The following is a 24,165-nucleotide window of genomic DNA, read 5'->3' on the forward strand; positions in this document are numbered from 1 at the left end:
AGCATTGTGCTTGTGAAGCACAGAAATATTTCTCCTCATTATACTGCTAGGATAAACTGCATATATAAGCTCAACTACTGGCCCATAAAGGGATTCTCAAAATTAACCACCACAATTATAGCCAAGAAGCTCTTTTATTCAGTGTTATTAAGCTACTCCATCCTATAGGTAGTTCCTTAAGACAAGACACATGGTTTCACTGCACATAAAATCATAATCAAATCCATTAAATAAAATGGTATATATTTACATGACACATCCACAACGAAGAAAGCTTTGTACATTTTTATATTTTGGACACAAACACGTTAAGTCTCTGAAAAGACTTTCCAGAGAGTTCCAGTAAAAGCACGTCCTCTTATTATAAGGCAATCTCAACTCTGGGCCCCATGATGGAAGTGAAGCAATACATCATGCTAAGTAGTACCAGACTGTAGAAATGCACAACACGAGTGCATTTTCCAAGCTATAGCAGCACAGGTTCTGCAGTGCAGAGAGAACTAGTGATAGGCATACATGGCTCTTTCATCATCTCTCAACAGAAACACTGTCATTCCAAACAGATGAACAATGATTATTCTGTACGTACTCCATTTCTCACAACGCACAGTTCTACGTTGGATTACACATCGCGTAACTGGCACCTGTGAATATTCAGCTTCTTACCTTCAGCTGCCTGAGCACTCACAATCCATACTGATCAAGTTTCAGATAGACCCTGCCACACCTGCTTTAGTCTTATTTCCATCCAGCCCAAATGCTTTATACTGCAAAAGTATCATTTACCCATTTTGTGCAGAGCTATTGTGTGTTTCTGAGTCGTCACTGTCGCTGATGACAATTGTGTCTCCATCAGCACTGCTGGCATGGCCGTTCGCCATTCCATTGTGATGGGCTGGAGCTATGACTTCCAAAATTTTACACTGCAACCTGAAATAAAACACAGACATTACCATCAAAGTCTTTCACTAGTGCAAGGAGTCTAAAGTTGTAGCAGATGTTATTTTAAGAATACATATATAACAACATTCTATTGTCTACTAAGTAAGTAAATACTTAAGAGCCTTGCACTGAAATACTAGGTAAAACACTAACTTCATGAGTTCCACCTAATAAATGAACAAATTCATGTGCTTACAAAGCTATTGGTTTCACTACTCAGGACACCAAATCAAGTCACTGGTAGAATTACTTGTGGTTGTATATTTTTTTTTTTTCAGTTCTCACTTAAGTAAACTAAAAAGCTAACTTAACATTACTTTAAAACTAGACACCAAATCTTTTACATTTATTTTGACAGCGATCTAAGAAAAGCAAAAGATTTTCAGATCCCAAAATATGTTTACTTATAAGAGATCATCTTCTACTGCTGTCGATGACCTAAATAAACAAGGCTGAAATGATCACTATGCATCTAATCTTAATAATGGCCCATTTATCTGCTGACACATATTAAGGCTCCATCTGGCATGCACACAATTGACAAAACAAGTCTATCCCTTTGCCATCCTGAATGGTAGTTATAAAAGGCAGAATTAACTACATATTAAAAAGTATAATTAATTGACACTTCATGCTGGGTAACTGTATTATAGCTGGTTCTTAACCACTAACTTTCACCCCTTTCTGAAATTCCATGGTTCATATTTTTATTTTTAATTTCCTAAAGCCATGTCTGCTTCATGAAAATTAACTATTGCAATCAATGGATGCTGTCACATACTACCACTAAAAGCTCAAAGGGCGGGGGGAGAAAGAATACATAATAATTCTCTTCTCTAGGCACCAAACACTGTCACTTGAAATTAAAAAAATGGAGAATACATGAAGTACAGGGCTTGAATTAGTGTGACATCATGTCTAAGTCAAAAACAAACAAACAAACCAATCCCAACAAATCTGTGACAGACAAATTCTAAGTGTTCTTCTATCTGAACATTGGAAAAAAAGGAAACAATGTCAAAATATTTCTTCTTAAACACCTCTTTCCGCAAGCAGACAGTACGATCCAAAATCTGCATTCATTGATGGGAAAATACAAAGCTGGGATGCACAGGGAGAAAAGCTCAAAACATTAAAATATCCTTGGTCATATTAACTTGTGAGTTTAGTTAGGAGCAGCAACACGGTGCCTGCAGCTGTCCTCCCCAAGCCTCTCTCCAACAGGGAGAGCGCTCCAGGATGCTCTGATGGAATATGTTATTTTAAAAAATATGAAAATAATTTAAAAACCCCAAAACTATTAACATCCTTATATATTCTTAAAGACAACAATATGACCAGCACTTAATTATCCACAGGGACACCAGAGCTGCCTGCGTGCAGAGGCAGCCTGAGTCTGCTGGACTCGCTGACCGCAGGCACGCTGCCATTCCAATGCAGCCGGTCCCATTTCCAAAGCTGGCTGGTCTGGGGCTGGAAGACACGTTTTCCTGGTGACTGGAGCCCAAGCTAATTAACTGTGCAAATCTAAATAGACTCCGCGTAAAGACCCAAGAACACCCAAGTATGTAATGAGACAGAGCCTAGTGTCAGTTCACAAACTAAGTCCAAGCCCAACGAGGCTTATTAAAGACTGGCCCAGAACCAGGCTCCAGCTGAGTCCTAAGAGAAAAGTCCATTATTACAGTATCTTGGATTTCCAATATTCAGAACATCACAGCGTCCCCTTCATACTAAATAATATGGAGCTGATTGCATGGCAGAACGTGTATATTAGGGGTTTTTTTTTAAATCCAACAAAGATCACCTGCTATAAAAGACTTCTTAGTAGAATTATTTTTGTTTCAGATTATAAAATATTTCCTAGAGAGTTCAATTCAATTCAGTTTAAAAACACTTTTAAATTGATTTCTAATGGAAAATAATCAAAAGCACCAATGCATACTACTACTTTTTCTAATTTGTTTATTATTTGAAGACCACTAGAGGGAGCGCATATACACTAAATTTGCAATCACGTTAAACAGCCACATGAAAGCTACATCGTGACATACACTACTTAATGCCATGAAAGGACAAAGAAGCTAAAACATACACACAAGAATCAATCCTCCTGGACAAAAAGACGTGAGTATTTAGTCACTGAGTATTTACCAACACTTCATTTACCTGCTTATCCATTGGGCAGCCCTGTAATTTACAGGGTAACACATCTCCTTCTGTAAGAATGGAAATTATATATTCTATACGCTTGATTCAGAGAGTAGCAAAATCCCCAATACAGGTGCCTTTTTTTATTTTTTATTATTAAACAGGGAGAATGACTAATGGAATAAGCTATCACAGAAAGTAAGTGATTCTCTATTCTCTATGCCTTCATTCAAATAAATACCAGAAATCTTTGGGGAAGGAATCAAGTGACACACACGTTACCTGGCTCAATAAAAGCATAATCCAATGAAATTTAATGGTTTCTGATAGACAGGGGATTAAAGAAAGTGATACAACCATTCCTTCTGGCATTAAAGAAATAATAATTTACAAATGAAGACTTTTTTTTAGCCTTGCTACAGTCAGGTCATGGCTAGTAGTAATCAATTCCCTGGGCTAAGCCAGGCAAAGACACTCTGCTTCTAGCACGAACGAAGGTCTGCTCTTCTCAATAACCTCATTCCCTGAGTTCACATTACAACTTAGATCATAAGGCACATAAAACAGCAGAGCTGAAAGCTGAAGCGAGACACTCGAAGCATACTACTTGAAATACTTTCTAAAAAGGATACCTTAAGATCTTTACAGAGCTTATGTCAAAGTCAAGTCATGCTCACTCACTATTTCCCATAAAATAAGAACTGGGGGTACCTCAATCTAAAGAGACAGAGGCATTAAAGTAAACAAATACATACCCCAATATCTTGCTCAGTCAGGAAGCACTTTCTTCAAATAACAATAAATATTGTGAAAAAGCTTACAGCCACACTAAGTGAATCCCAAAGGCCTTCAGAAAAGGATCAGATAAATTGAGAATAGAGCCATCACGAACTTTTACACAATAGTCCCCAGCAACCCTAGCTCACTGACAGCCAAAAGCTAGAACAGTAAACCTGCAAAAGGATTACCCCATACTCCAAAATATTTGCATACCTCTTTCTGCACTACAGGCTGCTACCATCAACAGGATACAGGTCTTCTGACCTGTCCCAAGCAGGGCCTTTATGCTCACAGATTTATTTTTTGCTCAGCTCAGAAATCAAGCTCTTTGACGTTCTCTTAAGTTATGGGAAAGGTTCCAAGAAGTGCTCAGCCTGCATGATTAAATCTGTTCTTTTTTGAAGAAACAGAACACCACCAACAGGAGCCCAAGTTTTAAACACAAAGCCAGAGGAGGTATCACCAATGTAATTTGTTTAAAGTACTAGTGCACATCTCTCTCAGATGAAAAAAACTGAGATCTTCCACTGATTTCCATGAATTTCGGGTAGGGCTGATGAGCTGCACAGGTGAGAGAATATAACTGACTCCAGCAATCTGAGGGCAAAAGACACTGACTGGAGACTGTGGCACAGGAAGTATTTTCTCTGGAAACTCAGCTCCATCAGTCTCCCTGGAGAAGAATGATTCTGGGCTGTGCTTTGAAGAGCAGCTTAACACAACTAGCAGAAAACTTAAAGGTAGGACTGAACCTTGTCACTCCCCAAACAGTAAGAAATCAGCAGGCTGAAGGCGTACAAAAGCAATCAGGGTGCTGCTTCATGAGATGCAGAGATGACTTAACAGTTCAACACTGCCAAAAGCGGGAAATCTTCCCTTGCCATTCCTCCTTCCAGCCACATACTTGGTGCAGTGCTTGCTTTTTGTTGCTCCAGTGCTCAGTATCATTTATTGATTGCCATTAAATTGAATTCACTTGCTAACACACACAACAGAAATCCAAAACTAATCCAACATGAAGAGCCAGGTAAGTTTTTGTCCTATCAGCTACTTCAAGCAGCTCACTGAAGGATCTGACAAGAACTAGAGCATGTGCAAGAGACAAATATTGGCAACAGGCAAAAGCAGAGGAGGAAGGAGAAGTAGTAAGACCTCCCTCATTTAGAGGCCCTGTGACACTCTAATTTCTTGAGTAGCTCAGTGATATCAGTGGTTTATCCTTCCTAACTGAAAAATGACCTCTAGGCAAATGAATACTGGGTCACTAGGAGAGTCTGTTCCAGGGAAACCACACACCTAACAAGAGCAAGACACAGTACATGCTTCAAACTTACCAGTAGTTCAAGATCAGAGTGATTCAGGAAAACCCAGAACAAAGGGTAAGTATAACTTACTTGCCATATTTCTCTTTCATTCAGCTCAGCAACTCAAAAGCACACACACAAGCTATTATGAGTTGCAGGACAAGCAGGTATCTCCATCTACCTCTGCTGGAGCACCAGAAAACCACAATTTGAGGAGTAGAAAGAGAAGCTTCACTCCACTATGTAACGGGCCAAAACCAGCCATTGCAGGATGTCAAACAAAAACCTTACCAGCACTTTGATTTAACTTGGAGAAGTTGTTCCCAAATGCTGAGCAGGCCTTTACATCCAACCAAGGCTGGAGTTGGAAGCTGTGAGAGGAGAGACCACTTCTCACTGCCCATCAGCTGAGCATTCTGCACTACAGCTTTTGATCTGGCTGGCACTAACTACTGTGATATAAATAACAGTCTGCCAATCTGCTATGTCCTCATTACAGGTCAAAAAACAAGATCTCGTGAAGGCCCAGATGAGTTATAAATGTGCCTCTGTATGCTTTACAGTAAGCAGACAAAAACCATCCATTGGATGCAGAAGACTGTTTCAAATGGGGGTGGGGTGGGAATATTGCAATACTTTTAACAGTATTCTAATAGCCAACTTTTAACATAAAGAAAACAACGTTCAGTAAGTCAGAAGGAAAAGGAAATTTACTTTTTAAAACAGACACCCAAATGAAAGCAAAGTTTTTCAAATGACAAAATTAAAAAAAGCACACCTTTTCTAATAGTATGTAAAGTTAGTTGACCACAAAAAACCCCAAAACAGTCAGTAATACAAAAAGCTATAGTCGCAAGAACCAAGAAATACCAAAAAGCCATAGACTCATTCTATTTTGTCAGCTTTTAGTAAGTTTTCAAGAAGTAAATGTCAGGTAAGTGCATTAACTCATATCCTTGTCCTAACAGTTCTCACACACTTGAAAGTAATTACAGAGATAAAAGTGAGACAAGATCTGAAGGAGTAAGTGACATCTTTTACTAAGCTAACTGGTACAGTTTAACGCACAGACAAAACAAAGCCCACAACAAGGAGACAAGTTTTATGCACATAATGGCTTCCTGAAGTACAGTAAGAGTGTTGTTTTCAAGTTTTAGCATCTTCATTTGTCTGTCAAGTCACAGGTAAGATTGTATGCTTCAAACAAACTAGTAAGAAGCATGTTTTTGCTTAGGACAAGAGAATCATATATACACAGTAGCTGCATCAGCTGTCTCTTGTGGAATTAGGACAGCACTAACAGTAACACCAGTATATGCATTGTTTCAACTGCCCAGTCTTCCGTTCATAGTATTGCACTGATTTAAAAAAAACCCAGAAAAAACATAAAACAAACTAAAATCTGTACTTTTAAATTTATACTTATAAAGGTAGAGTGGGCACAGAAGAGAGCTAACAGATTGACAGTGCCCAAAAATAGTTGTAACAGCTGTTCAATAATCTATAAGAAAGGAGATGCAGGTTCTCTCCCAGATACCATCATCTCATAGCTTCCATTAGTCAAATACAAATAAATTTATTAGCCAACAAATACAAATATATTTATATCCCAAAAGACTTAAGGGCAGTGGAAAGTGAATTCCTTAAACATGATTTTTCCAGGCCAGGAGCTGACTGATCCTTACACAGCAATGCTGGAAGAATGCAAACTGTACTTGTTCTATGAATACGTGAGCTGCTCTCCAATACTGTCAGCTATGCTGTTTCATAAGCACCACACTAACTTTGCCACCGGAATTCAAATTCACCTTTCAAAATAAAGCAGGAAACTTTTTTGTCTGCAGGAACTTATGCTTAAGCCTTACCACTACAAAAACACACTATAATTTTCTGACTCTGTAGACACGAGCTCTAGTGCCTCTGGATCCAGACAGCTTTGAAACCTACATGTCAAGGGGGAAAATTTTTTGGTGAACTAGAAAATAATTTGAATTCACTTAACTTGTTAAATTCTAAACATGGAAGACACTTTGTCTTTTACTAGCTAGCGGTCTTATTTTATCTTACCCTAGTTCTGAGAAGACAATTACATTTATAAGCAATTAATACTTTGTTGCCAGTTTGAATGAAAAAAATGGGAAATTAGCTTTAATCTTATGTCTTACAAGGATTATCTTCTACCATCCCAAGTCCATATCAGCGAGGCATAGTCATGGCCAGCAACATGCTTCCTGTGCCCCAGTTAAGACTTACAGAGATGAAAACAGTATACAAATCTTTTAATTGGCCTAATGCAGTGGTTAATCCACTATGAACAGTCCTAAAGCACTGGCACACCAGCCAAATAGTTGATGAGTTAAAAAAAGAAGTTTCACTTGCAGACAAGGTTGCTCCATGATTAATCTAGGTTTCCTCCAGCCTGGCACTAGTCAACATCAGATCATTCAGAGCACAGAAAGGATGTTAACTGGATGTTAATTTATACCTAATGCATGATCAGATGCAGCAATCTTCCTAACAGAGAACTTCATCTGCTAGTTCTGTAAAAATGTCCATTTCAAAAACACTGTCTTAGAGCATTCTGGTGTTGCCTGCTCACAGACATTAGGCAAATACTCTTTTGCAGTGGTGTCATCTAGTGGACAAATTCAATGAAAAAGACATTCCTTTTTTATATCTGCCATGTTCTGTATGATTTCTTCCTTCTTATACACTACCTTTAAGCAATTTATTTTAGTCTGCAGGTGGTTGACTTTTTAATTAAGTTCCATACTAACTGTTGGACAACAACTGGTTGTCCCCTACCCTCCATCAGGAAGTAAAGGTAACATCACATAAGCTATGTTTAAGGGCAGGGACGGGGGAGCTGAAGAACTAGTAGAGTTGTCCAACCTGAATCCTCAGATCTCTTCGCTGCTCAAGTCAGACTGCAAGCTCACAGATTAACTAATTATCGCACTGCTCACTTGTATACCCTAATAAAGACAGCCATTATTTCTTGTGATAGCATCCAGTCTCACAACACTGGTGACAAATCACAACTGGTTGTTTATACATGCTTTAGATCTAGTTTTTCCTCTGATAAATTAAAATAATAAATAAAAAAGCAGCACACTACTGACTGTAAGGAGAAAGGAACAGGTCCTACAGCTGTGTGAGTTATACAAGTGTAGGTTTCATTTGGTTGGTCTAAGGCATTCACTGAGGTTATTTCAGGTACGCCTTCCACACCACATAGTTCCAACTTCCAGGTAACTGACTTCAGATGCCAAGATGTTGAAAATCAATTTCACGAGTACCAATAATACAACACAGTACTAAGACAGCAACAAATAGACAGGTTACTGCAAGAGATGCCATTACTTGTGGAAAGAACAAAAGGCCAACTAGTATCATATGGGTCTTAAACTTTCAGTTTTGAAGAGCAAATATAAGAAGCAATTCCAGTGATGTGGTCAACATTTTTCCTCTGCTTCAATAAAATGTGAACTAACAACATTAGTTGCTTATTTTACATCTCAACTGGCCATGGTTAACATGAAATATTGCTCTAATTTCCCTCCTCCAACAAAATCTCAAATAATTTCCATGCCTTTTTCAATAAACTACTTTCCATAAACAGCAATTTGACATTCTAAATCACAGTTCTTCATAGTGTCAGCTGTGTTCAATTCCTTGGCAACTCAGACAAACTTAATTTGACATTAAGTTTTCTGTCTATATGATGTTTCTGACTGATGTTTCAAATAATAATTTTGTCTTTTATGAGGCAGTACTAGGAAAACATTACACAACGATGGTTCTTTAATTGGGAATCCAAGCATCTCGTGTTTTAAAGCATAGCACAGCTGCCACTTTTAAGAGAAGTCAGCACCAGTTTGTCCAAAAAAGCTGGACACATACAAACCAAAAAAGCCAGCCATTTTTAATCAATACATCATCTGAAAGAGTTAAAGAGCAAGCATAATTATCTCCTTGTTGCTTCTACTAGATTATCAAATTGTACGCATCATTTTCAGACTGCCTGAACAAGTCACGTCACAGGACTGGGGGGGCTTTTTCTGCAATTTCTTTCTGGCTGATAAGGGCTGTTAAGACACCAGACATAGCAAAACAACAGGAAGACAAGAGCATCTCCCAAACTCTGAGTTCCTCCTACCAGACCTCAGCAACAAGGCAGAAGCAGCAAAATTCAAAACTGAGCAGCACAACAAAAGGCTAGAAACCAGAAGTACCTGATAAGGACATAAGATCAGAAAAGCAATGGGACATCTGATTCTGCAACCACCAGAACACACAGGTTGGATACAAGAACCACCAGTCTCAAAAAAAATAATCATCTTCTGCCTCGCCTCCGCACAAAGCACTTGTCCCCTTCCTCTTTCTAGATCACCGGTCCATTGCTTACAATACTATAGACTACCGCATATGCTCAAGACAAAAACATTTACATTAAGCCATAATACTAACCCTTCTAGTGTTTTGGTTCCCTCCCATTTACTTTGCTCAAAATCTAGAAAGCTGCATCAAAGCAATCTATCCTACAAAAATATTACTTGCCCAACATTAGGAGAAGTAAAATATTGATTCTTAAATTGCTTGAGCAACCCCTGGTTACACATGCGTTATGTTGTAGACTTTGCATTAAATGATTGATGCATGGAACTCAGATAACAAATGATCCTGCTGACGTTACATGTGCAAAAAGCTTCATACATAAATGCAATGGAAGAGTTTACAACACCATGACACAACTGGGTTTCTATGATCTGCCAAATTCTGTTGGTCTCAAAGGATGCTATTACAACATAGATGGACTGTGACTGTTTCTGACAGAAAAGATCACAAACATAGCTGCACAGGACAAATGCACACAAATCACTCTGTTGAACAGCCGTGTTATTTACAAATAACATGAGTTGATATACTTCATCCCTGCTGTAGTACTTCAAAATATAGGTCAAAGTCAACTGTTAACTGGGCAGAAGAATAACTGTGCCTCTCCTCCTTCCACTTTGTATTCTTTAATGATGTATCTCTACGCATAAAAATCCCTCTGCATTACCATGTTATTTGCACTGTTTCCTGGATTTAGTATTAAAGATCTGAACTAGCTTTCTGCTATACATTTGTCTAGAATATCAGTAGCATACAGTCAGCTAAGGCAAATTTTTTATGTCTCCTTTTACCAGACACAAATTTATACTTATGTAGTTTTAAAACATACAATCTCTAGCAGGTTAATTTTTGATAGAAATAGATTTTACCCAAATCTTTGGTACTTCGAATGATATCTAGCCCACCCCAACGGCTTAAGAAATTTAGCTTATATCCTATTAATATATTGAACTGTGGAAGTAAAACAAACACAAAATTGTCAGATATGTATTCTCAACACAATTTTGAATAACCAACAAGATTAAATTAAAGGCTGGTAAAAAAATGATAGCATGATATTGATGAGACAGAATCATATCACAACTTTATCTGAACATAATTTAGCTTACACGGTAAGTAGAAACCATTTTCTTAGGGAAAACTTAAAAACTGGTTTACAGTGGTCTAAAAAGAAAAGTGAAAAGGATTCTGAATTTCAAAAGACAAAGAAACAAGACAGACTTGTATTTATTGCATATAAGCCTACTTTTCATTTAAGTTTCAAAAAGCAAAGATGCACACACATAAATACTTTAATGAAGAGTTTAGAAAAGAGAAAGAAGGGGTGCTCCTGGGGAAAAAAGTTCTAAAGCATTCTTTTTGCTATTAGTTTGGACAATATCATAAAAGATTGAAAAAGACATTTCATTGACCAAATGAAAACCAACAGCTGAACTACACTGACAGTTCATAGTATTCAGGTTTCTAGTTAAAAAAGGAAGAAAAAAACCTTATTCTCTAAGCAAAATGACTGTAATACTAATAGTAACCTGAGTCTAGTCACTAGACGAGTATGAAGATCAGAAAGATAGAAACAAACTTTGGATGTAGGTTTTCTGTACAAAAAGCAGCAACTCTACTCCTGTTCTTGTCCTGGCTTTGCTGACTGGGACCACTGGTTGAAAGGAATAGAACAGGGCAGAAATGGAAAGTTTCTCTATTAAGCACTGACCTTATGTACATACCCATACAACTTAACTCCTGCAGCACATCAACATTTTTCTTCCTGGTGTAGTATAAAATTTGCTTTAAAGAAGATTTGGATGAGTCACTAAAAAACCTCATACAGAATAACTGTGTTCTCCAATGACCATTTTGAACCAGCCTCCTCCTATCACTCAATACACACCAGATTACATGTCAAGACCTCAGGCTACCCACAAAAGCCAATAGGATGTGCCCCATTTACTCTGCAGTGTAAGCTGGCACCTTCCTCCTGAAAAAAGCAAAACAAAACAACCCCACAAACAACAAAAACCCCAGCAACAGCTGAACCCACAAATGCTTTAGCACACATTCCACGGGTGCTTCCAAGTTAAGCATGTTTAAGTCTTTCCCATTTTAAACCTCAGTTAGGTAAAACTGCAAACTCATTTAGACAAAACATGGACTACTTCTAGTACTCTCCCAGAAGGTTCTTTAAAGAAAGACTCAAGCTAGCTACGTGTTGTAAAACAACTTATTTATACTACACAACATATGTACCAATGATATGAGAAAGAAAACATCTGAAGCTCAAAATTCTTCCAAGTTTTTAATCAGTGTAAGATACCAAGAAAAACACTTGCAATACATACATCAATGTAAGAGTAAATGCAACACAAACTCCAAGTGGGAAAAAAAACCCATCACACTAAATCCCAGATAATCACTTATTACAAACATTTTATGATTAATTCCCAACTTCTCTGAGAACAGTCACAAATTTTTGCCACTACCTAAAAAGCAAAAATCCAACTTCCATCGACTCTTCAAGCTTTCAATAGTTCCTCCATTCTGAGTACACAAAATACCATGTCATGAATTACATTCTGGATTATTTCATCAAAACTTTTATATAATTTTAAATTTATAGCTTCCTCTAGTTTCTCATTAAATCTCATTCTACAAGCAACCCACCTTTCTCACACCAGGGAACTGACATTCCTTTGCAAACCCACCACACAGACCAAAAAACTATAGCGTCAAGACCTGAGAGAGCTGTCCTGCCTCCACAGCTGCCTCTAAGCTAAGGGAAGAGACACCAAGCCCAGCAATACAATCCTACTCTTAACATAGGGAGGAGCAGTAACAGTATTGCTAGCTTAAGCATCACACCTTACTTTGGGTGTGTTTGATGGGAGTTTATTATCCTGATTTTTGGTTTTTAAAAGCACACTCAAAAGCCACCCACACCAAACAAAATTAAATACTTATGTATTTTTAAATATACTTACCTTGCACCATTATTTCTAACTACTTCCACTGTTTCACCAACAAAATACCGGTCCTTGACATAAGCAAAGATTTCATCACAGATCTCATGAAGTCGGGAGCGATGGGTAAGGGTGGCCAAGTAGAGAACTGGAATGATGAGGGCCTCTGGAAAACTTTGAAGATTATGTCTGGCTTTCTTCTCCGATTCCAGTGCTTCCTGATACGTGAGTCCTGGTTTACCTGTGACAGCACAGCTCCACACAAGGCTGTTGCACAGAATGGTGCGTTCAAAAAAATCACTGGAAAGAAAGGGAGGAGGGGGAGAGAGAAGGAAAATGGTTGAGTTCTGAGCAACGTTTTCAATTTGCTCACAATTAATACAGCAGCAAATTTCTTTTACAAGCCTGAAATGCAAAAGCAGCTCTACTCTCAAACAGGTTATAGATAAGCAGGGTCATTTACCACTTTTTAGTCATGGCATGGTAAATTGCTATTATGAAAACAAAGTCTCCTCTCACTGCAGGCTACAGTGACAGGATCAAGACCTAGAAGTGCTACAAACAAATATTCACATATAAGAGGCCTTATGTATAAGAATAATCACACTGACTTTAATAGGTGTCATATCCTCCTCACATCCCCCACATTTCCAAATATTTGCAAGAGGAGGGTCTAAAACTGTACAAACATAAAATAACCTTAAGATCATACAAACATGTTGAAACTTGAGTAAGTTTCAGATTTTGAGTGCCCTAGCTCACAAATGAAAAGATGGGAGAAGTAAAAAATTAATGTCAAGTAGTTCTCTAAATAGTTTTTATTCCTTCACTGTTTGCACTGCTCTTAGAAAAAGCATTAAACTATTTTTTCCTACAGATTCTTCTCCTCCCTTGTTTCATTAGCAAATATTGATTCTCCTCCTTCCCTGTATTTCCAATTAATGCTAAAATTACACTGTTGTTATTGCTTGCTTATTAGATATTATATTAGAATCAAGAAAGAAGTTTCATTAGTCAATTTTTGACAAGTATCAGAAAAACAGCAGTTTGTTAAACCTGCTTCTAGATGAATCAGATGTAGGTATTCACAAAACCATGTTAAAACAGATCATGTACTATGGATCAGCAATCAGACAGCAGAGTAATCTTTCAATATGGCTAGTTCAGACAATGATTTTTATTTGCCTTTTAAATTCTTAATGGACTAGTATTGATAAGTATGCAACACAAAACATGACAAACTGAGTTTTGTTTTGCCTTCTATCAGTTCAACATAGCTATTTCAAGGCAGACACACTGTACTTTCAGAACCCTACATGCTACACAAGGTACCTATACTGAAGTTTCATTCCTTTAAAAAAAAAAAAAAATGACATCGAGCAGTGTTCCCATTCTTAAAAGGATAGAACTGTTCAAATCATTTCTAGTAACAGGGTTAGAAAGTTCACACTAAGTTTTTTCTTGCAGGCTCCCTGCAAACTCAAGCTGGCAAATGTGCAGCAGTTAGACTGATGGAGATGACTATGTTCACTGCAGATGAACAGATGAACCATAACATTTTGTAAATGAAAATGGAAATTCCAGATTGAGGACAATGGAGGGTCCTGGCTCAGATAATCCTTTCTGTATGAGCACAGTATTCGTCTGAGTGAGCAAAAGATGCTTTAGGAAGAACATCAGCTGCGAGAAGGTGAAAAGGACAGCAGAGGAGAAGATATGTTATCTGAATAATATTTAATAGCTGCAAAATTTGAGATTTTTATATATCACTTGCATCTAATATATTTGACAGTACATGGGTCTAACACTCATAAGTTATAAGCAATAACTTTGGTTTGCTTACACTAAACAAGAAAAGGAGAACAAAGGAGAGAGAATGAGAGAAATTATTCTTCAATATATGAAGATGATGGCTGTCAGTCATCCTTTGTGCATAGGACAGAATATTCTTTTTTTGCTGAAAACCATAGTGAATCGGTATCTTTAAGGTATAGAATAGTCACCTAAACATTTTAAAGAACACATTAGATAAAAATATCTTTTTTTTTTTTTTTTTTTAAAGTGATGGAATACATAAAACATTATCTCCTCAGGTCTCTTCCTGCCCTACATTTCAATACTTCTGTACTAGATTCACAATAATTTTTAGTAGTCTTACTGACTGCAATGGATAAAGAAACATTTACTCAAATCTTCATGCAGCTGTGAGTCTCTACATAAATTTTTGTGTCTCACCAAAGACGTTCTTGATAATTATCTTTAGCCAGGAAAGAGAAAACCACCCTAAGAGTTATTTAAAAATGTACCAGAACATAATTTCCAAAAATTATGAAGGGCGGGGGGGGGGGAGAGGAGAAAGAGCAGAGCAGGAGGGAGAGACTGAGGTTGATGCTGACAGTGTCCCTTTAAGAGCTGCTGTTATTCTTTGTGAGGGAACACCGGGCAGTCATGCTATTTAAAGCAACAGCGTTGAACTTACAAGGAAAAAAAAAACCTAAAAAAACCCCCCAACACCCAACAAACCCTTCTCTAAAAATTTTTAATCCATAATTATTACAAGTGCAATTTTCTAAGATTACTGTAACTGAAACATACTTGAGAAAAAGATTTTTCCATTTGCATACAAGAGTAGTTTGTGTATCTAGTTTCATTCTCCCTCATTTCCTCTTTTGTTTTGTGTGGATTTTCCCCCCCCATGAACTTACAAGGAATAAAAAAAGTGCGAAAAAAATTACATTTGATTTTGAAAGCATTATGTCTTTAGCTAGTCATTACCTATAGCACATCAAAACCATCTGTGGCTTAGTCTGTTAACACAGTTTTATTGCAATGTTTTAACGATCTCACTTTAACTTGGTTTGAGAGAGCAGAGCAAACAAAATCCCAACAGTGTAACCGTAAATGTTATTTGTAGTACTCCTTCTGTCCCTGTCTCTCTCTGGTGCACCTCAGTTATCACAAAAAGATTTACAAAGAGCAGACACAACAGCCACCAAACCAAAAGGGTAGCAGCAGCAGTGATACCCTTTGTCTTTACTTAAAGAGAGGTAATACACTTTATCATATTCTACATTCCACTTAAAATTCACAACAGCAAGGACATCTGCTGCTATGTCACATTTAAAGCCTTATCTACATCTTTATCTAGGGTATTACAGTCTTCTGTTCTACAGTCACTGGTTCAAGATCTCTGTAACTCTTGACAACATGGAGAAGGAAGTTCATACAAAACATGTCCACAAAGCTCACTTGCATGATCCCATCTGCCCCTGAGAAGTCAAACGGGACTGCAGCACCCTGGTGAAGATGTCCACATCAGCTCAACTACTCAAGGAGCAGGGACGAAAACCCAAGTTGTCTTTGTAGTAGTAATTAAGGCTGACTTCTCAGCTGGATGTCTTTTTTCATTTACATTATATAGTTAGTTTTCTATGCAAGGTAAGGAAAATGGCAAAATTATTGGGAAATCACTGAGAAGTAGTTTAATACTGCTACTTGGTAAGTATTTGATAGGAGGCAGTTCATTAACAGACGCTAAGAAATAAATTACTTGCAATCTCTGTGCTGACTGCACTTGCAATGGATATAAAAATCCAGCCTAGAAATGACAGATACCTTTTGTTTGAACTAACCAAGTATTCCCCTTGAGTCCAAGACCTACTGTATTTTTAGTGTGTTTCAAGAACATGTTCACTTCCAATCATTTACTTTCATTCATTTTCTTAGCATATATTAAAAAAAGATGGGGGGGTGTTCTTTTTTTAAACAGATTAATTATATATCAGAGAATGTAAAATATGAGAAAGTCACGTTAAGTAAGTGAAATTTAAGAAAGAGGAAAAAGCAGAAAAAATAAATCTATGGAATGGCTAATTTGTAGTAATTGTTATTTTTACTCCTGAAGCCTCTATGAGCCTCTAATATATAATCTATTTAGTCTGTGGTAGGAGGGTAATCAGAGAAGACCAACTCCGACATTCAGAATCACAAAAGCATTCTGGTACTCTGCCTTGTCTCCAGAACTGGTCAAAATAATACTACTACAAAATAATGCACAAAAGAACCAAACAAACCAGAAAAACTGAGAAAGATACATTTATTCCTTAATATTTACAGGTTGATTATGCATTAAGGAATGTATTTCAAGTTACAAGTTTCTCTTCAATAAAACAGAGAAATCCACCTAATTTAATGAAGAACACTTTAAACAGCCTTTTGAACAGATCTCTCTGACTCTAACGAAGAATTCCACAGGCCAATCTACTGAAAAGTTTTGGTAAATTTTGAAGATGCAAAGCTGCTCTTTCCCCCCCCACCACCATGTTTTAGAACAAGGAACATTCCTACCACTGTATCTACACTAGTCATTGATTTCTTTTTCAGGCTGTCTTCACAAGCAAGGCTTCCCAGACTTTTAACAGTAGCTTTCACTGCACATCTAGATCAGCTATTAGCTTTCCCAGACAAGGTGTCAAAGACTGGTGGCAATACTCCACTGGTTTAATGTGTTTCTCATGCATCCCATGCATCTTGTACACCCCTGTACTTTCTTTTCCAGCTTCTGCAACAGATCCAGAGACTCTTTTGTTGGTCTGTCCCTCTAACCAGGACTACAACCAAGCATGAAGAACATCAGTTCCCCCCAGTTCGTGTTACTCCTGATAAATACATGTGAACACTGCCACCTCACTGCACCCCCCTTTAAAGGGTTACAAAATTATGCGATGGTATTTCAGATTAAAAAGGAAATACATTCTTAACGGGAAAGCCACTTTACAAAATACAAGTCTTGCCAAATTCTCCTTGTATTAGCATAATGATTTCTTATATAGAGAAGAGTAACACTAATGTATGATTTGTGTTCATCTCTACTAAAGCTGCCATGGGCATGAAAGCAGCTTTTCAACACTGAGTTTGTGCACTGTAAAAAACCAAACCAAACCTCAACCAACAACAAAAAACAAACAAGAGAACAACTTAAGTCTTAACCATTTGTAGTAATTAAAAGCATTCATATAGTTGAGGAAGGGGGTGAATTCAGATTACCATATATATCTATACAGCTCACTTGATCTATTCAGACTCTATAATTTTTAATTTAATACCCCTCAAAAAACTCAAGTTGCTATTGCAAAAGTAGATTCAGAAAAGCCTGATTTAGACAATGGTTTTCTTTCATGAAACAGCTAATACAATTTTTAAAGAGTGGGTCCTCCCTATCCCTATTAATCTAATTGCCCTTGCTTAGGCAAAAAAAATGGGCAATGTTGTTTTCAGAAGACATTAGCTATTTGAAGCATCACTTTGCAACCAGCAGAGACAAGGATCAGCATCTTTAAAACTTGCTGAAAGATGACCCTATGATCTCCAGTAGATTAGGCCACAAACAACTAACAATCTAAACTTACTCATCCGTGCCAGGATATCTTGCTAAGTAAAAAACAAAAACACCCTAAACTTTTTAATCCAAAGCACAAATTTTACCCCACCTAACAAAAAAGCCAGAAGAGAATTAAAAAAACCTCACACACACACACTAAAGCCACCCCCACCCCACATTCACAAAAACCAAGCGTAGCAGAGTTTTCCCAAATACCATATTCTAAGCCCTGACCTCTAAACTAACCACCCACTGACATTTCTAGGGATCGCCTGTGTGAACAGAAGTCTAAATTTATCCCTTAATTTGTGAACTTTGGTTAAATATGGAATTTGGTCTTTCATACTTTTTCTTAGTGACATCTTTGCAGTGTAAGTCTGTCAGAGTACTTAAAATATTCACCAAACTCTTTGAAAGCAGAAAGATGCTTTCAAAGGATACTTTTCATGCTGAAATTTTAGCAAAACTACATGTACCTGAAACATATTTCAGTGCAGTGTCAACAAATACAGGAGAGTCATCTAATTATGTGATAATACTAATTGTAACCAGAAAAGCAGCTTTCAAAATATTGGAAGCTGGGGGAGGGGGACTTAATTCCTACAGAAACAGGAGGCTGTCAGCTCTTGCTTGTTAGGTTATTATACGCCCTATAATGAAAACACTCCTTGCAAAACTTCCAACAAAATATTCAACAACCCCCATGTTCCCCCAAAGTATATCGTCCAGGAAACAGTAAGGCATTACCCTCCAAAGTTACTTAATCCAACTGCTTTAAAATTTTATTACGCGAAGTGTATTTGAGTAAGAAAAACAAGTCTAAACACGAAAAAGATCTAGGTGTGCTCTAATTTCATATGCTGCAAATGAAAAGTATTTCAGATTTAATCTCATTAGTCTGCATGTCTTTTAAAAAAAAAAAAAAAAGAGTTTGGATGCAAAACCCTTTTTGTAGGCGGGGATGGTGCCGGATCAGACTGGGGGTGAAAACACAAGTATTTATCGGCTTTTGAAAAACGTCTCTCTAAATACTTTCTGTTCATTGTTCTTACAAGCGAAAAAGTAAGCAGCAGCAAGTTCGGGACTACCCGTGCAATACGGCTTCAACGGTTAAGAACAATTTCACGATTACCGTTGGTCTTTTCTACACATGGTGAAGGAAAAAAAAAAAAAAAAAAGGGAAAAAAAAAAAAGAAAGAGAAAGGGACGGAAAGAAGGGCAAAATCTTCAGGAGAAAGAGAGCTCCTGAGGGGACAGGTGTGCCCGCTCGGTTTCAGGCCGGGTTTAACCCCTGGCGGGGCCGCCCGGCCGGGAAGGGAGGGCGACGGCTGCGGGACCCGGGCCCCGTCGGGCAGGTGCAACGGCCCCCGGGCCGTGCCGTGCCGTGCCGGTTGGCAGGGCCCGCCAGCCATTTCCAACCGGGTCAGCCGGCGGCTCCCCGCGGGGCGGGGCGAGCGCGGCCCTGGGCGGCGCGGTGGCCCCGGCACCCCGGCCCGGCGGAGGGCCGTCAGCGAGGGGTTAACGGCGGCGGGAGCCGGCTGGGCAGCCGGGCCGGGCCGGGGAGCCGAGACCCCCGGCCGGCCGCTACCACAACAATAGAGCGGGCGGCCCCGCTGCCGGGCGGACGGCCCCGCTGCCCCGCGGAACCCGGGCCCGGCGCGGCCCCTTCCGCGGCGGCCTAGCGCCGTCCGCCGCCAACACGCGGCTGCCGGCGGGGCGGGGGAGAGCCCGGGCCCGGCAGACGGCCGTTACCGCCCGCCGCCTCCCACACGCGCAACTTTCACTTCCCCGGCGAGGGCAGGGGCACAGGGGCCATACCGCGGGGGGGTGGGGGGAGAAGGAGCCGGGTCCCCTCCTTCCCCGCGACGGGAGGGGGCCACGGGCTACCCCGGCCGAGGAGGGGCAGGGATTCCCCCTGCCCGGGCGAGAGATCCGCCCTCTCCCCCCACCCCCCTCGGGAGGGCACAGGCTCGGCGCCAGCCGCGCCCCCCCCCCCCCCCCGGCAGGGCTCCCCGCGGCGCTGCCGGGGAATCCCCTCCCCTACCCGCCCGCCCAGGTGTCAGCCGTTCGGGGGTTAAACCGCTCCCCGCCCGCCGCTGGGGGGGGGGGGGGGGGGAGGACGGACACACGGACACAGACACGGGGCTTGTCTCTTACTCGTAGTCCCTGAAGATCTCGTTAGTGACCCTGCAGTAGAATACGCGCTCGTCCGGCCGAAGGTCGGCGGGGGGCTTCTCCCTCACGAAGGGCTTTCGGTGCAGCAACGGCATCGCCCCGCTCCGCGCTCTCTTCCTGCCCCGGGACCCGCTTCGAGGGGAGAGGAAAAAATAAAATAAAATACGGAGGGGGTGAGTGCGGGCAGCGGCGCCCCCCGGCCCGGGGAGGAGGGAGCGGGCCCGGCGTGTCCCTCCCCCCGGGGGAGCCGGAGAAGGAGCGGGAGAAAGCGCCGGCGGCGGCGGCGGCGGCGCGGCGGCCTTTTGTGTGCCTGACACGCCGCTGCCTGCCTGGGACTGCGCGCGGAGCGAGCGGCGGATCCTTCCTCCCGCCTCCGCCTCCCTCTGCCTCACAATGGGGCCATGACGCCGAGCGGCGGGCGGAGGCGGCGCCCCCCGCCCCAGCCGCGCAACGTGCTCGGCTCGGGGATACCCCGGCCGCCGCCGCCGCGCTTTGTCTTCTCCGGCTCCCCTGCCCCCGGGTCACCCCTTCCCCCGCCTCTGACCTACACACGCCGGGCCGGACACCAACTTCCACTCCCCCGCCGCCTCCGCCTCCTCCTCCCCGCCAAGCAAACACCCAGGAGGGGCAGCGCCGACCACTTCTCTCCCTCCGTCCCCTCTGCCGGGACGTTGCCTAACGGGCGTCCTCGCGCTGCCCGGCCCGGTCGCCGCCGGCTCCGCCGCTGCGGGACGGTGCGGGGGCTGCCCGCGCGCCCGCCCTGCAGCCCTCCGGCCTGCCAGAGCGAGGGGCTCCGGGGGGCTCCCTCGCCTCCTGCCCACCTGGTGCGGCCGCAGGCTGCCCTGGCTGCTCGGCCGGTGCGAAGCGCGGTGCCCCTCGCCGCGTTTCTCCCCTTTCCTCTGCCCCCCCCGGCTCCTGGGAAGTTTTTGATCTACTTCTTCAAGCCCTCAATCAGGAAGAGCTGCGGGGAGGAGCCTTCCCCTGCTCTCCCCTACATCATTATTGGCCGCTCGGTGCCTTCCAGCGTGTGTCACACAGGAAGACAGCGAGCTACATTATTAATTAATGGCTGAGAGGGCGCATCCTCCATTTTTGAATTATCAGCCGGAGATCTCCGGTGCGGGGGGTGGGCCCAGGCCGGCTGCCCGCGGGGGGGAAGGCGGCTCTTTCTGCGCGGTGCTGCCGGTTGTGCCGGGCCGGGCCGGGCCGGGCCGTGCGGGGCTGGGCTGGGCTGGGCTGGGCTGGGCTGCGGGCGGCACGGCACGGCGCGGAGGGGCGGCCGAGCCTCCTGCCACCGGCATTGCCGGCGCTTCCGAAACCGTCGCCGAGGAGCCGCCGAGCCCCTGAGAGACCACCGGCCCCTGGGAGACCACCGGCCCCTGGGCGACCCCCAGCCGCTCGGCCCCGGAGCGATCCGCTGTCCTCAGTACCTGCCTGCGAGCGGGGCCGGCGGGGCTCTTCCCTGGGGCTGACCCACCGCGGCTGCGGCGTTTGACAGCCCAATTCGGAGACGTTTCTCCCTCAGTTACAGCCCAAGAGCCAGGGAGCAGCTGCTGTCAGCACACAGGAGCATAGATGGTAGTTTGCTGAAAGTGAGATTGTATGTGATTAAGACGAGCATAAGAGTTGTAGGCGGCCCCCTTAACATTGCCTCAATTTTCTCCAGTTCACCGAAAATGTGACTACATGGTTTTACTAGTGTATTAATTTTTCACCATTTTCTTTTAGACTAATGCATTTACAGTGCCCTTGGTAATTAAAACTGGGGTGTTAATTTAATCGTGTTCTTAAGAGTGCTAGCCAGCTTGAAGACATAAACCCACAGAAAGTCCACATCCATTATAGTTCATCATTGCAAGGTCCAGCACTTACATGAAAAAGCTACAGAATAACTGTAGAAACTCCACAGAACTATTGAGGTGAATAATAACTGAAGGCTGATACCTAAATAGTGTAAGTTTACAACTTAAAATGCTGTTCCTGCAAATAAAGGTCCCGTGCTGTGCCCTGCACCTGTGCATACGTGGTTTTCTTTACCTCTGCAAGTAAAGGCAACGATCGGCACTGCTGTAGCCTGTGTGACTAAAACCTAAAAGAATGTTTACATCAAATCCACGAATTACTTTCCTTAAAAAGTGACCAGGTTTTAATCAAAAGTACTGAGAAATGTTAATGCTGGCTTCTTCTAGTTAAGTTTACAATATATGAAGCTTGAGCTACAAACCAGGTTAACTCCTGAGTCCTACCAGTTTATTTTCATTTGCCAGCTGGCTTCACTTTCAGCTTTTAATTACTTTCTAGTAAAGGGCACAAATGCAACTTGAGTTAATGCACTTGTATCTAACATCTGGTAATTTCTAGTTCGTTTTGCATCAAAACTGTACAGTATGCCATAGTTATGACATTTAGTGTTGCCAGCTCTTATGATTACAGCGAGCTTTTGCAACACTTAGCTTTGTTTTAAGCTCTAGCTCTTCAGCAGATGTGATTAAATTGGAACCTCAGGTCCCCTTAAAAATAATTACATTTCTAAATCTCAACTTTGAGAGACAAGCTTGAATATGCGAACCCGAAAGGCTTACAAATTAGAAGGAAAATAAAAGCTTTGAGTTTTGAATTTTTGCAGATCTCATTATCTTTAAGCCAGTATCATGATGTTTGGGAACTTGGCTGATTTTTTTCATGCTTGGATTGTCAGCACAGCATTATTTTAGCACCCATGAAAAATGCATGAGTTGATAGAACTGTGACATCAAAAGCAAATTCCCTTTTCCTTTTTGCTCTCTCTCGCCCTCTTTCTCTTTTCTTCTCACCTTTTCCTCCTCCTCTTGTTCTTCCCCCCTCATTATTCCCTCAGTGATTTTCCAGTGAGCAGATCCTCACTGAGTAGTAGGGTTGCACTGTCTTTTCATGTTCTTAGGATACAGAGGAGCAGTTCATTTAGTTTTCACCTCTGAATCCAGCTCTGTTCTTTAAAATCCATGAATCCAGGCTCTGGTTCTGCTCCCAGTAAGGTCAGCAGGAACTAGAACAATTTTTTATGGCACCAGCTAATGCCTACTAAGTGGGCGTTGAGAATTCAGTGGAAATGAATTCTGATAAATAAGAAAAAAGTTACTTTCCTTCCATGGGAATATTTATTGTATTTTTACACTGTGTTTAATTTTTGCAATATTTTGGGTTTTTTAACACATCACTGAAAGTATAGTTTTGATTCAAGATACAAGAATGGGATTATTGATGACCTTCAGTGGGGTTGTTGATCTGGATTTTGCCACAAAGCGGCAAGAAAGAAGCTGCTTTCTTTTTAAGAGATGACTTATATACTAACAGCCATACTAAACGGAGTTCCCTAGCCAGGGAGGTGCAGTTCTCATTCACAGAACTTTAAAAATAGTTGCATTGGGAACATACAATCTTATAAAATACTTGTTCTATATGCTTACAAGGGTAGAACAATTTCCTAGGCACAGTGTCGGTCCAGGCTTGGGGCAGCCCCCCAGCTGCTCCTTCAAAGTTCCCCACAATTTGCAAATTTTTTATTTCTTTTCACTTGCTCCCTATTTATCACAGATTTCTTTCCTTGTCCTATCCTGTCTTTAAACCACCAAGAACTACTTTACACAAAGATACTCCAAAATATATATTCAGATATTCCAAAATACCTATTCAGCTATATCCATTACCACATAATTCCACATGTGACTATTGTTATTCTGGAACAAGTAGAGTACATGGAATTACTTTAAATTCACACCTAACTTTATACTGGAATAACTAATGTTTAGCCAAATCATATCCTCGGAACCATGCAAAAGCAAAAATTTTACTCAGTTTTACCTGTATTATTATGCAATTGGGAGAGTTTTTTCTGTAGAGTATGTTTAGCCACTTGCTTGCTTGCCTTTTTGTTTTTATTTTTTTTCCCCAAAGTTGCAACTTTGTTCTCTCAGGGTTTGGCTGAAGTCAGAAAAAATTCATTGGATTTCTTCATAAAGAACTTCCTTGGACTTTGAATGGCATGCTAGGTTCTCAACTCTAATTTTTGTAAAAAACATATGGTTGAAAAGATAATGTGAAA

At 41.2% G+C, this 24,165-nt stretch overlaps 1 protein-coding gene across 4 annotated transcripts in view; it reads right to left on the minus strand.

Annotated features, from left to right (window-relative positions):
• BAZ1A (bromodomain adjacent to zinc finger domain 1A) overlaps window positions 1–21,006 on the minus strand; it is a 65,082-nt gene extending 44,076 nt beyond the window's left edge. For 2 of the 4 annotated variants that reach the window (XM_074824609.1, XM_074824606.1), the window contains exons 1-4: window positions 20,906–21,006; window positions 20,067–20,216; window positions 12,551–12,829; window positions 787–930 (exon numbers count right to left, since the gene is read on the minus strand). In XM_074824609.1, the coding sequence (XP_074680710.1) occupies window positions 787–930; window positions 12,551–12,829; window positions 20,067–20,179 (536 nt within the window). In that variant the 5' untranslated portion in view covers window positions 20,180–20,216; window positions 20,906–21,006. Of the gene's footprint in view, window positions 1–786; window positions 931–12,550; window positions 12,830–20,066; window positions 20,501–20,628; window positions 20,801–20,905 lie in introns of those variants that run through there. The other 2 variants (XM_074824608.1, XM_074824607.1) reach the window with 2 other exon arrangements.
• Window positions 21,007–24,165: the final 3,159 nt, after the last annotated feature.

This window comes from Strix aluco, chromosome 4 (genome assembly GCF_031877795.1).
Source record: "Strix aluco isolate bStrAlu1 chromosome 4, bStrAlu1.hap1, whole genome shotgun sequence".
Lineage (NCBI taxonomy): Eukaryota > Metazoa > Chordata > Aves > Strigiformes > Strigidae > Strix > Strix aluco.